General features: G+C 42.9%; 1 protein-coding gene across 2 annotated transcripts in view; it reads right to left on the reverse strand.

The window, feature by feature from the left end:
- The window catches only part of LOC140731910 (uncharacterized), a 78,899-nt gene that overhangs the window by 15,345 nt on the left and 48,690 nt on the right, over positions 1-14,864 (reverse strand). For both annotated transcript variants that reach the window (XM_073053885.1, XM_073053883.1), the window contains one exon: positions 6,146-6,191. In XM_073053885.1, the coding sequence (XP_072909986.1) occupies positions 6,146-6,191 (46 nt within the window). The remainder of the gene's footprint in view (positions 1-6,145; positions 6,192-14,864) is intronic.

Consider the following 14,864-nt stretch of genomic DNA (forward strand, 5'->3'; position numbering starts at 1 on the left):
GTCCATTGATTTTTGAAAGATCATTTCTAGTGCCACCACAATTTCTAACGCTACCTCTTTCAGAACCCTGGGGTGCAGTTCATTTGGTGTGGGTGACTGATATACATTTAGGTCGTTGAGCTTTTTGAGCACCTTGTAACAGTAACTGCACCCACTTCTCTTCCTTAAAACACAACAACATCTGGTGCAATGCTAGTGTCTTTCACAGTGAAGGCCTTTGCAAAAGACTCATTTAGTTCATCTGCCATCTCCTCGTTCCCCATTATTACTTTTCCTGCCCCATTTTCTAGCGGTCCTATGTCCACTCTCATTTCTGTTATTTTTAACATACTTGAAAAAGCTTTTACTATCCACTTTGATATTATTTGCTAGCTTGCTTTCATATTTCATTTTTTCCCTTCAAATGATTCTTTTAGTTATTCTCTGTAGGTTTTTAAAAGCTTCCCAATACTCCATCTTCTTACTAATTATTGCTTTGTTGTATGCCATTTCTTTTGTTTTTACATTAGCTTTGACTTCCATTGTCAGCTGTGGTTGTGTTTACTTTGACCCTGATACCACTGTACTTTCCCTTACTCCACTGAAATACTGCTACGTCAGAGTTCACTTCCCCCTATCAAATTTCAAGTTGAATTCAATCATATTGTGATCACTGGTTCCTAAGGGCTCTTTAAATTTAAGTTCCTTAATCACCTTAGGTTCATTACGTAACACCCAATCCAGTATAGCTGGTCCCCCAGTAGGCTCAACAACAAACTGCTCTAAAAAGCCATCTCTTAGGTATTCAACAAATTCACTCTCTTGAGATCCATTACCATACTGATTTTCCCAATCGACTTGCTTGTTAAAATCTCCCATGACTATCATAACATTCTCCTTTTGACATGCCTTTTCTATTTCCTGTTGTAATTTGTGGTCTACCTCCCAGCCACTGTTGGGAACCCTGTATATAACTGCGATCAGGGTCCTTTTACACTTGCAGTTTCTTAACTCAACCCACAAGGATTCAACATTTTCCAATCCTCTGTTACATCTTCTACTGATTTGATGCCATTCTTTACCACTAGAGCCACAGCACCCCCTCTGCCTACCTTCCTATCCCTCCAATGTAACATTCAGCTCCCAACTACAACCATCTTCACCCACGATTCAGTAATGGCCACAACATCAAACCTGGCAATCTGTAATAATGTAACAAGATCATCCACCTTATTTCTTATACACTGCACATTCCTGGAATCTTACTCTCTTCATTCCCGGAATCATCCTCATGAACCTCCTTCGGATTCTCTCCAATGACAATGCATCCTTTCTGAGATATGGGTCCCAAAACTGTTAACAATACTCCAATTGTGGTCTGACTGTACAATTATAAAGCCTTAGTATTATCTCCTTGCTTTTATATTCCATTCCCCTTGAAATAAATGCCCACGTTGCAATTGCATTGTTTACCACAGATTCAACCTGTAAATTAACCTTCTTGCATGAGGACTCTGAAGTTCCTCTGCACCTTTGATGTTTGAATCTTCTCCCCATTTAGGTAATAGTCTGCTCTACTGTTCCTTTAATCAAAATGCATAATCATACATTTCCCAACACTGCATTTCATCTGCCACTTTTTTGCCCATTCTCAGCACTACCTACCCCTCCACCTATCTTTGTATCATCTGCAAACTTTGCTACAAAGCCATCAACTCCATTATTCAAATCATTTATGAACAATGTGAAAAGTAACGGTCCCAATACTGACCCCTGAGGAACACCACTAGTCACTGACAGCCAACCTTTATTCCCACTCCCTGTCTCCTGCCTCATGTGTGCCACCTTATCAAATGCCTTCTGAAAATCCAAGTAAATGAGATCCACTGCCTCTCCTTTGTCCACCTGCTTGTTTTTTCCCTCTAAGAACTCTAACAGGTTTGTCAGGCAAGATTTCCCTTTACAGAAACCATGCTGACTTTCTTTTGCCTTCCTCTCTTCTAAAAGAGTAGAGGGACATTTGCAATCTTCCAGTCCTTTGTGATCATGCCAGGATCAAGTGATTCTTGAAAGATCATGACCAATGCATCCGTCATCTCTTCAGAAACCTCTCTCAGGACTCTGGTATGTAGTATATCTGGTCGAGGTGACACCCACCTCAAGACCTTTCAGTTTTCAGGATTGAAAAGCTTGTAAAATGAGGAGTGTTTTATCGCCCTGGGCCCCCCTGCTTCAAACAGGGTTCAATCATACAGGTGCCCCAGAAGAGTGTGTTAACCTGTCTCAATGACTATCACCTAGTTTCACAAACATCCATAGTGATGAAGTGTTTTAAGAGGCTGGTGTTGAAGCATACCAGCTCCTGTCTGTGTAGCAACTTGGATCTGCTCTATTCACCTACTGAAGCGACAGGTTCACAGCAGATGCTATCTCATCGGCCCTTTACACAAGCAGGAACATCTGGACAGCAAAGATACATACATCAGGATGCTCTTTGTTGGTTACAACTCAGCATTTAATACCATAATCGCTTCAATACCAATCAGTAAACTCCAAGACCTTGGCCTCAATACCCCCTTGTTCAACTGGATCCAGGATTTCCTTACCTGCAGACCCCAGTCAGTTTGGATTGGCAAAAACATCCCCTCCAATCTCCATCAGCACAGGGATATGTGCTCAGCCCTCTGCACTACTTGCTTTACACTATGACTGTGTGGCTAAGTACAGCTCCAACAACATATACAAGTTTGTTGATGACACCACTGTTGTGGGCTGTATCAACAGCGATGATGAATCAGCATAAAAGAGGGAGATTGAAAAATTGGCTGAGTGGTATATTAACAACAACCTCTCACTCACTGTCAATAAGACTGAGGAACTAATTGTAGATTTCAGAAGAGGGAAACCAGAAGTCCATGATCCAGTAATATTTGGAGGATCAGAGGTGGAGAGGGTCAGTAACTTCAAGTTCCTGGGTGTTACTATCTCAAAGGACCTGTCCTGGACCCAGCATATAAATATAATTGCAAATAAAGCACAACAGCACCTCTACTTCCTCAGGAATCTGCGGAAATACGGCAGATGACCAAAAAACTTGGTAAACTTCTCTAGATATGTGGGGGAGGGTGGACTGACTGGCTGCTTTATGGGCTGGTATGGGAACACCAATGCCTCTGAGCTGAATATCCTACAAAAGATATTGGATTCAGCTAAATACATCACGGGCAAACCCTCCCAACCATCTACATGAAACAGAGTTATAGGAAAGCAGCATCCATCATCAAAGATCTTCTCTACTTTGGCCATGCTCTTTTCTCACTGCTGCCATCAGGTAGAAGGTACAAGTGCCTCAGAACTTGCATTACCAGGTTGAAGAACAGTTACTACCCCTCAACCATCAGGCTCTTGAACAAAAGTGGATAACTACACTCATTCTAATTCTGCTGTTCCGACAACTGATTATCTCACTTTAAGGATTCTTTATCTTGTTACTTCATGCTCGTTATTTAGTGCTATTTGTTTATACGGTGCCTGTTAAAGGTATTCACACCCCTTGGAAGTTTCCATGTTTTTTGTTTTACAACATTGAATCACAGTGGATTCAATTTGGCTTTTTTGACACTGATCAACAGAAAAAGATTATTTCCTATCAAAGTGAAAACAGGTCTCTACAAAGTGATCTAAATTAATTACAAATATAAAGCACAAAATAATTGATTGCATAAGAATTCACCCCCTTTCATATGATACACAAATTATCACTGGTTCAGCCAGTTGGTTTTAGAAGTTACATAATGGAAATCTGTTTTTGGAGACCTGTATACAGTCGAGGTGTTTCAATTGTAGTAAATGCATACCTGTATCTGGAAGGTTCAACTGCTGGTGAATCAGTATCCAGGCAAAAACTACACATTGAAGACAAAAGAACACTCCCAGCGACTCCGCAAATAGATGATTGTAAAGCACTAGTCAGGAGGTGGATACAAGGAAATTTCCAAGCCATTGAATATCCCTTGGAGTACAGTTAAGTCAATCATCAAGAAGTGGAAAGAATATGCACAGCTGTAAATCTGGCAAGAGCAGGCCGTCCTCAAAAACTGAGTGACCGTGCAAGAAAGAGACTAGTGAGGGAGGCCACCATGAGACCTGAGACAACTCTAGAGGAATTACAAGCTTCAGTGTCTGAGATGGGAGAGACTGTGCACATAAAAACTGTTGCTTGGGTGCTTCACCCAGTCACAGCTTTAAGGGAGAGTGGCAAAGAGAAGCCACTGCTGAAAAAACTCACATGAAAGCTCAGCTAGAGTTTGCCAGAAGGCCTGTGGGAGACTCTGATGTCAGCTGGAAGAAGGTTCTATAGTCTGATGAAACCAAAACTGAGCCATTGATGTGTTCTCTACATCACACATGTAGATGTACACATCATGTGTACATGAAATGTAGTGTTTAGGCCATTGGACTAAACACTACACATCATCAAAAACTCTACCCTGAAGCATGGTTGCAGCTGCATTATTCACTGCAGCAGGCCCTGGAAGGTTTGTGAAGGTAGAGGTAACATAGAACGTAGAACATATAAATCTACAGCCCATTACAGGCCCTTCAGCCCACGATGTTGTGTCGACCATGTAACCTACTCTGGAAACTGTATAGGGTTTCCCTAGCGCAAAGCCCTCTATTTTTCTAAGCTCCATGTACCTTTCTAAGAGGCTCTTAAAAGACCCTATTGTATCCGCTTCCACCACCACTACCACTACCAGCAGTGGAGGGTAAAATGACTGCAGCAAAATACAGGGAAACCCTGGAGGAAAACCTGATGCAGTCTGCAAAACAACTGCAGCTTGGGAGATCTGTTTTCCAGCAAGACAATGACCCCCAGCACAAAGCCAAAGCTACACAGGAATGGCTTAAAAGCAACGAAGTTAATGTCCAGGTGTGGCCAAGTCAGAGTCCAGGCCTCAATCCAATTGAGAATTTGTGGCTGGATTTGTAAAGGGCTGTTCACTCATGATTTCCATGCAATATAACACACCTTGAGCAGTTTTGTAAAGAAGAATGGGGAATAACTTCTCTTAAACATTGAAATCGAGCTCACATACCCCTCACAGTTAGGACTATATTCCTTGGAACCTAGAAGAGTAAGAGGAGATTTGATAGAGGGGTATAGATAGGGTAAATACAACTAAGATTTTTCCACTGAGGTTGCGTGGGACTTCAACCAGAGATCATGGCTTAAGGTGAAAGGTGAAAAGTTTAAGGGGAACATGAGGAGAACTATCTTCACTCAGAGGGTCGTGAGAGTGTGGAATGAGTTGCCAACACAAGTGATACATGTGAGCTTGATTTCAACGTTTAAGAGAAGTTTGTATAGGTAAATGGATGGTAGAGATATAGAAAGCTATGATCCTGGTGCGGGTTGATGGGAGTGGGCAGTTTAAATGGTTCAGCATGGACTAGATGGGACACAGGACCATTTTCTGTGCTCTATGACTCTAATGATAATAAATCAGCTCTGATGGAATGGCAGAGCAGACTTGAGGGGCTGAACAACTTAATTCTGCTCCTGTTTCTTCTGGTCTTATGGTATTATGGTCTGAGCCCTCTTTGTTCTTGTGAGAATTACCCCAGCCTATCCAATCGCTCCTTATAACTACAACCCTCTATTCCATCTCTTCTGCATGCTCTCATAACGTTACCGTATCCTACAGTGTGGAAACAAGAACTGTGCACAATATCCAAGGGCATCCTGATGAACAATCTACATATCAGATAACGAGGAGCATAGGTCAGGTGGACAGTGAGCAAGTTTTCCACTGGAAGTTAGATGTTGATTTGAAGTAAAGGTTTAGGGGGAGGACTCTTTCAGCCAGAAAATGGTTGGGATCTCCCACCACCTTGTGGAAGCAGGAACTCACTCATGGGCACAGAGATCTCTAAGGTCAGGTACCAAATGCCAATACATCAGATTAGTATGGAATGGAGTTTTGATGGTCAGCATGGACACAAGGGCTGGAGGGCTTGTTTGCCTGCTGCTAAACTCCATTAGCAGAGGGTCTGAGGTTTTCTGATACATCTTTAAACAATAGGCATACTTCCTAACTCGTTGCTTGCTAAACCTGAAAGTTAGAAGGTTAACATGAGATTAAAGCCCAATTACTGTATTTACCTGAGTGTGATGTGGCCTTCACAGTAGTTCTCACCATCACGTTGATCTGTAATAAAATCAAAATCATTCTTATTGCTGTCTCTTTCATCCCACTGGCTATCAAGAACATAGCATTGGAAGGAGAATGGGGGCAGACCTTAAAGTCGTATACAAAATCATGAGGGGTATAGATGGGGTGAAAGCATGCAGCATTTTCCTCCTCAGGGAGGGTGAGACTAGAACTAAAGGGTGAAAGATGAAAGGTTTAAGGGGAATCTGAGGGGAAACTTCTTTATTCAGAGGATGGTGCAAGTGTAGAATGTGTTGCCAATAGAAACAGTGTTCACTACTGTGGTGTTCATTGATATCTTTAACCTCTCACTTCAGCAGTCTGAGATATCCACCTTCTTCAAGCAGGCTTCAATTATACTGGTCCTCAAGAAGAAGGTGGCAACATGCCTCAGTGACTGTCATCCAGTAGCACTTACATCCATTGTGATGAAGTGCTTTGAGAGGTTGATAATGAAGTATATTCACTCAAGGGGGGTTGTGAGAATGTGGAATTAGCTGACAGCACGAGTAGTGTATGCAACTTCAATTTCAATGCTTAAAAGAAGTTTGGATAGTACGTGGATGGTGGGGGGTATGGAGGCTATGATCCTGTAGCAGTTCAATGGGTGTGGGCAGCTTAAATGGTTGGGCACAGACCAGATGGGCAAAATGAGCCTGTCTCTGTGCTGTATTTTTCTATGACTCTGTAACTCCTGCCTGAGGAGTGACTTGGATCTGCTCTAATTTCCTTTTAGTTACAACAGGTCAACAGCAGATGCCAGTTTGTAGGCTCTTCAGTCAACTGTAGATTCATACATCAGGATGATCTTCACTGACTATCACTCTGCATTCAACACTATCATCTGTGGGAGGCAAGGGAGGAGATTGCTGAGCCTCTGGCAATGATTTTTGCATCATCAATGGGGATGGGAGAGGTTCCAGAGGATTGGAGGGTTGTGGATGTTGTTCCTTTATTCAAGAATAGGGAGTAGAGATAGCCCAGGAAATTATAGACCAGTCAGTCTTACTTCAGTGGTTGCTAAGTTGATGGAAAAGATCATGAAAGGCAGAACTCATGACCATTTGGAGAGGCGTAATATGATTAGGAAAAGACAGCATGGCTTTGTCAAAGGCCTAATGAGACTGAATTTTTTGAGGATGTGACGAAACACATTGATGAAGGTAGAGCAGTAGATGTAGTGTATATGGATTTCAACAAAGCAGTTGACAAGGTACCCCATGCAAGGCTTATTGAGAAAGTAAGGAGGCATGGGATCCAAGGGGCCATTGCTTTGTAGATCCAGAATTGGCTTGCCCACAGAAGGCAAAGAGTGGTTGTAGACAAGTCATGTTCTGCATGGAGGTCAGTAACCAGTGTTGTGTCTCAGGCATCTGTTCTGGGACCCCTACTCTTCATGATTTTTATAAATGACCTGGATGAGGAAGTGGAGGGATGGGTTAGTAAATTTTCTGATGACACAAAGGTTGGGGGTGTTGTGGATAGTATGGAGGGCTGTCAGAGATTACAGCGAGACACCAATAGGATGCAAAACTGGGCTGAAAAATGGCAGATGAAGTTCAACCCAGATAGATGTGAAGTTGTTGGCAGTACGGAGGATCAGAGGGATCTTGGGGTCCGAGTCCATAGGACACTCAAAGCTGCTGTGCAGGTTAACTGTAGTTAAGAAGGCATACGGTGTATTGGCCTTCATCAACCATGGGATTGAGTTTAAGAGTCGAGAGGCAATGTTCCAGTTTTATAGGACCCTGATCAGACCCCACTTGGAGTGTTGTGCTCAGTTCTAGTCACCTCAGTACAGGAAGGATGTGGAAACTATAGAAAGGGTGCAGAGGAGATTTACAAGGATGTTGACTGGATTGGGGAGCATGCCTTATGAGAATAGGTTGAGTGAACTTAGCCTTTTATCCTTGGAGCAACAGAGGATGAGAGGTGACCTGATAGAGGTGTACAAGATAATGAGAGGCATTGATCTTGATAATGAGAGGATAGTCAGAGGCTTGTTCCCAGGGCTAAAATGGCTAACATGAGAGGGCACAGTTTTAAGGTGCTTGGAGGTAGGTACAGAGATGTCACGGGTAAGTTTTATCTCAGAGAGTGATGAGTGCGTGGAATGGGCTGCCAGCGACACTGGTAGAGGTAGATATGATAGGGTCTTTTAAGAGACTCCTGGATAGGTACATGGAGCTTAGAAAAATAGAGGGCTATGGATAACCCTAGGTAATTTCTAAAGTACATGTTCGGCACAGCTTTGTGGGCCAAAAGGCCTGTATTGTGCTGTAGGTTTTCTATGTTTCTATGTTTCTATCCCCTCACCAGCAGGATGAGTATCAGTGCATTAGGGATGCAAAATCAAAAAGGGTATAGCAAATACAGTACTCAAAGTGTTATATCTCAATGTACGGAGTGTAAGAAATGAGGTGGATGATCTTGTTGCATTGCCAGGTATCATGTGGCCATCAATGAATCATGGCTAAAGGTTGGTTGTAGTTAGGAGCTGATTGTCCAAGGTTACATTTGTATCAGAGGGGGTGGCTGGTAAAAAGTGGCATGAAATCAGTAGAAAGATGTGATATAGGATTGGAAGATGTTGAATCCTTGTGGATTGAGTTAAGAAACTACAAGGGTAAAAGGACCCTGATGGCAACAGTAGCTGGGATGCGGACCACAAATTACAACAGGACATAGAAAAGTTGTGTCAAAAGGTCAATGTTATGATAGTGATGGGAGATTTTAACATACAGGATAATTTGGAAAATTAGGTTGGAAGTGGATCTCAAGAGAATGAGTTTGTTGAATGCCTACAAGATGTCTTTTTGGAGTAGTTTGTCATTGAGTTTACTGGGGGATCAGCTATACTGGATTGGGTAATGAACCAGGGATGATTAGGGAGCTTAAGGCAAAAGAACCCTCAGGAGTCAGAGATCACAGTATGATTGAGATCAACTTGAAATTTGAAAGGGAGAAAGTAAAGTCTGATGTAACAGTATTTCAGTGGAGTAAAGGAAATTACAGTAGTATGAGAAAGGAGTTGGCTAAAGTAAATTTTAGGGAGCTGCTGGCAGGGATGACAAAAGAGCAGCAATAGCATGCATTTTTGGAAAGAATATGTAGGACAGATATATTCCAAAAGTGAAGAAATACTCAAATGGCAAAATAGTACAATGATGGCTGACAAGGGAAGTCAAAGCTAATGTAAAAACAAAAGAGAGGGCATACAACAAAGCAAAAATTAACGGGAAGATACAGGATTGGGAAGCTTTTCAAAGCTTACAGAGAGCAACTAAAAGAATCATTTGGAGAGAAAAGATAAAATATGAAAGCAAGCTGGTAAACAATATCAAAGTGGATTGCAAAAACTTTTTCAAATATGTAAAAAATAAAAGAGATGAGAGTGACTATAGGACCGCTAGAAAATGAGGTTGGAGAAAGAATAACAAGGGACAAGGAGATTGCAGATGTACTAAATGAGACTTAGGAGAAGAATTAGGCCATTCGGCCCAACGAGTCTGTTCCTCCATTGAATCGTGGCTGATCCTTTTTTCCCCTCCTCAGACCTGCTGCCTGGCCTTCTCCCCAAACCTTTGATACCATGTCCAATCAAGAACCTATCAGTTTTGCCTTAAATACACCCAATGACCTGGCCTCCACAGCTGCCTGTGGTGATACATTCCACAAATTCACCACCCTCTGGCTAAAGAAAATTCTCTGCATCTCTGTTTTAAATTGACACCCCTCTATCCTAAGGCTGTGCCCTCTTATCTTAGATTCCCCACCATGGGAAATATCTTTTCCACATCTACTCTGTCTAAGCCTTTCAACATTTGAAAGGATTCAATGAGATCCCCCCTCATCCTTCTAAATTCCACTGAGTACAGCCCCAGAGCTATTAAACATTCCTTGTATGATAACCTTTTCATTCCTGGAATTATCCTTGTGAATCTCCTCTGAAGACTCTCCAATGCCAGCACATTTTTTCTTAGATGAGGAGCCCAAAATTGTACACAATACTCAAGGTGAGGCCTCACTACTGCCTTGTAAAACCTCAGCATCACATTCTCACTCTTGTATTCTAGACCTCTTGAATTGAATTAAATGCCTTCCTCACCACAAGGACTCCCAAGTCCTTTTCTATCTGAGATTTTTGGATTTTCACCTCGTTTAGAAAATAGTCTGCACATTTATTTCTACTACCGAAGTGCATGACCATGCATTTCCAACATTGCATTTCATTTGCCTCTCTCTTGCCCTTTCAAACTGTGTTTCTGCAGCCTAACTGTTTCCTCTACACTACTTGCCCTTTCACCAATCATTGTATCATCTGCAAACTTGGCAACAAAGCCATTTATTCCATCATCTAAATCATTGGTTAACAGCATAAAAAGAAGTGGTCCCAACACCAACCCCTGCGGAACACCACTAGTTACTGGCAGCCAACCAGAAAGGGATCCTTTTATTCCCACTCACTGCTTCCTACCAATCAGCCAATGCTCTAAATATGTTAGTAACTAGTTAAGAACCATGGGCTCTTAACTTGGTAAATAACCTCATGTGTGGTATCTTGTCAAAGGCCTTCAGAAAGTCCAAATATACAACATCTATTGCATCCCCTTTATCTATCATATGTGGAATCCTCAAAGAATTACAAGTTCATCAAGCAAGATTTTCCCCGAAGGGAACCATGCTGACTTTGTCCTATCTTGTCCGATCTACTCCATAACCTCATCCTTAACAATTGAGTCCAATGATTCTTGAAAAGGTCATTACTAATGCCTCCACAATCTCTACGACCACCTCTATCAGAACCCTAGGGTGCAGTTCATCTGTTCTGCTTGACTTATGTACCCTCAGGTCTTTCAGCTTTTTGAGCTGAAATTAATAATAACTTCACTCACTTATCTTTCCTCACACCCTTCAACATCTGGCACACTGCTAGTGTGTCCACAGTGAAGACTGATGCAAAATAAACAAAGGGGCTTCCCTTCTTCCACCATCAACTCTGCTCTCAAAAGCATCTCTCCCATTTCCGGCACATCTGCCCTCACCCTATCCGCCCGCTACCCCACTCGGGATAGGGTTCCCTTGTCCTCACCTACCACTCCACCAGCCTCCGGTTCCAACGTATAATTCTCCATAACTTCTGTCACCTCCAACGGGATCCCACTACCAAGCACATCTTTCCCTCCCCCCCCTTTCTGCTTTCCGCAGGGATCGCTCCCTACGTGACTCTCTTGTCCACTCGTTTCCCCCCCACCATCCCTTCCCACCGATCTTCCTCCTGGCACTTATCCTTGTAAGCGGAACAAGTGCTACACCTGCCCTTACACTTCCTCCCTCACCACCATTCAGGGCCCCAGACAGTCCTTCCAGGTGAGGCGACACTTCACCTGTGAGTCGGCTGGTGTGGTATACTGCGCCTGGTGCTCCCGGTGTGGCCTTTTATATATTGGTGAGACCCGACGCAGACTGGGGGACCGTTTCACTGAACACCTACGCTCGGTCCGCCAAAGAAAGCAGGATCTCCCAGTGGCCACACATTTTAATTCCACATCCCATTTCCATTCTGATATGTCTATCCATGGCCTCCTCTACTGTCAAGATGAAGCCACACTCAGGTTGGAAGAACAACACCTTATATATTGGCTGGGCAGCCTCCAACCTGATGGCATGAACATTGACTTCTCTAACTTCCATTAATGCCCCTCCTCCCCTTCTTACCCCATCCCTGATATATTTAGTTTTTTCCCCCTCTTTTTTTCTCTCTCTCTCTCTCTGCCCATCACTCTGCCTGTTCTCCATCTCCCTCTGGTGCTTCCCCCCCCTTTCTTTCTCCCGAGGCCTCCCGTCCCATGATCCTTTCCCTTCTCCAGCTCTGTATCCCTTTTGCCAATCACCTGTCTGGCTCTCAGCTTCACCCCACCCCCTCCGGTCTTCTCCTATTATCTCGCATTTCCCCCTCCCCCCACTACTTTCAAATCGCTTACTATCTTTCCTTTCAGTTAGTCCTGACAAAGGGTCTCGGCCCGAAACATCAACAGTGCTTCTCCCTATAGATGCTGCCTGGCCTGCTGTGTTCCACCAGCATTTTGCTTGAATTTCCAGTATCTGCAGATTTCCTCATATTTACAAAATACTCAATTAGTTTGTCTGCCACCTCTTTACCACACTTTATTATTTCTCCAGCCTCATTTTCTAGTAGTTCTATATTCATTCTCATTTCTCTTATATTTTTACATTCAGTGAAAAGCTTTTACTATCCTTTTTGATATGGCTTGCTTTCATCCTTCATCTTTTCTTTTACTTGCTCTCTGTAGGGTTTTAAAAGCTTCCCATTCTTTAGTCTTTCTGCAAATTTTTACTTTGTTGTATGCCCTCTCTTTTGCTTTTCCCAGCTTTGACATGATTGTATTATTTTGTCATTTGAGTATTTCTTCATTTTTGGAATACATCTATCCTGTACTTCCTCATTTTCCCCAGAAACTAATACCATTGCTGCTCAGTTGTCATCCCTGCCAGCATCTCTTTCTAACTTACTTTGGACAACCCCTCTGTCATATCACTGTAATTTCCTTTACACTGAAATACTGTTAGACAGACAGACATACTTTATTGATCCCGAGGGAAATTGGGTTTTGTTACAGTCACACCAACCAAGAATAGTGTAGAAATATAGCAATATAATACCATAAATAATTAAATAATAATAGGTAAATTATGCCCAGTGGAAATTAGTCCAGGACCAGCCTATTGACTCAGGGTGTCTGACACTCCAAGGGAGGAGTTGTAAAGTTTGATGGCCACAGGCAGGAATGACTTCCTATGACGCTCAGTGTTACATGGAATGAGTCTCTGGCTGAATGTACTCCTGTGCCTAACCAGTACATTATGGAGTGGATGGGAGTCATTGTCCAAGATGGCATGCAACTTGGACAGCATCCTCTTTTCAGACACCACCATCAGGGAGTCCAGTTCCACCCCCACAACATCACTGGCCTTACGAATGAGTTTGTTGATTCTGTTGGTGTCTGCTACCCTCAGCCTGCTGCCCCAGCACACAACAGCAAACATGATAGCACTGGCCATCACAGACTTGTAGAACATCCTCAGCATCGTCCAGCAGATGTTAAAGGATCTCAGTCTCCTCAGGAAACAGAGACGGCTCTGACCCTTCTTGTAGACAACCTCAGTGTTCTTTGACCAGTCCAGTTTATTGTCCATTCATATCCCCAGGTATTTGTAATCCTCCACCATGTCCACACTGACCCCTTGGATGGAAACAGGGGTCACCGGTGCCTTAGCCCTCAGTTATATCAGACTTTATTTTCTCCCTGTCAAATTTCGACTTAATCATATTGTGATCACTGTCTCTCAATGGTTCTTTTACCATAAACTCGCCAGTCAGCTCTGGGACATTACAATACACCCAATCCAATATAGCTGATTCCCTAGTAGGCTGAATGACAAACTGCTCTAAGAAGCCATTTTGTAAGCATTCAACAAACTCACTCTCTTGAGATCCATTTCCAGCCTAATTTTCCCAATCAACCTGCATTTCGAACTGTTTCATGACTATCAAAACATTGCCCTTGTGACAAGCCTTTTCTATTTCCTGTCATCCACATCTCACTGCTGATGGGAGGCCTAATTATAACTGCCATCAGGATCCTTTTACCCATGCAGTTTCTGAACTCAACCCACAAAGATTCAACATCTTCTGATCCTATGTCACATCATTCTGCTGATTTGATGCCATTCTTTGCTAGCAGAGCCATGCCACCCCCTCTGCCTACCTTCCTATCCATCCGATGCAGCGTGTAACCTTGGACATCTAGTTTCCAACTACAACCATCCTTCAGCTACGATTCAGTGATGGCCACAACATCATTCCTGACAATCTGTAATAGTGCAACAAAATCATCCACCTTATTTCGTATACTATGAGGCTCTATGAGGCACTCGTGAGACCACACTTAGAGTATATTGTGTGCAGTTTTGGTCTCCTTATTTTAGAAAGGATATACTGACATTGGAGAGGGTTCAGAAAAGATTCACGAGAATGATCCCGGGAATGAAAGGGTTACCATATGAGGAACTGTGGAACTTGTTGCCACGAACGGCTGTGGAGGCTAAATCAGAGGATGCATTTGTAACCATAACCACATAACAATCACAGCACAGAAACAGCCATCTCGGCCCTTCTAGTCCGTGCCGAATGCTTACTCTCACCTAGTCCCACTGACCTGCACTCAGCCCATAACCCTCCATTTCTTTCCTGTCCATACACCCATCCAATTTTACTTTAAATGACAATATTGAACCTGCCTCTACCACTTCTACTGGAAACTCATTCCACACAGCTACCACTCTCTGTGTAAAGAAGTTGCCCGCATGTTACCCCTAAACTTCTTCCCCCTAACTCTCAACTCATGTCCTCTTGTTTGAATCTCCCCTACTCGCAATGAAAAAAAGCCTATCCACGTCAACTCTACCTATCCCCCTCATAATTTTAAATACCTCTATCAAGTCCCCCCTCAACCTTCTATGCTCCAAAGACTAAAGACCTAACTTGTTCAACCTTTCTCTGTAACTTAGGTGCTGAAACCCAGGTAACATTCTAGTAAATCTCCTCTGTACTCTCTCTATTTTGTTGAAATCTTTCCTGTAATTCAG

This window comes from Hemitrygon akajei, chromosome 8 (genome assembly GCF_048418815.1).
Source record: "Hemitrygon akajei chromosome 8, sHemAka1.3, whole genome shotgun sequence".
Classification (NCBI taxonomy): Eukaryota; Metazoa; Chordata; class Chondrichthyes; order Myliobatiformes; family Dasyatidae; genus Hemitrygon; species Hemitrygon akajei.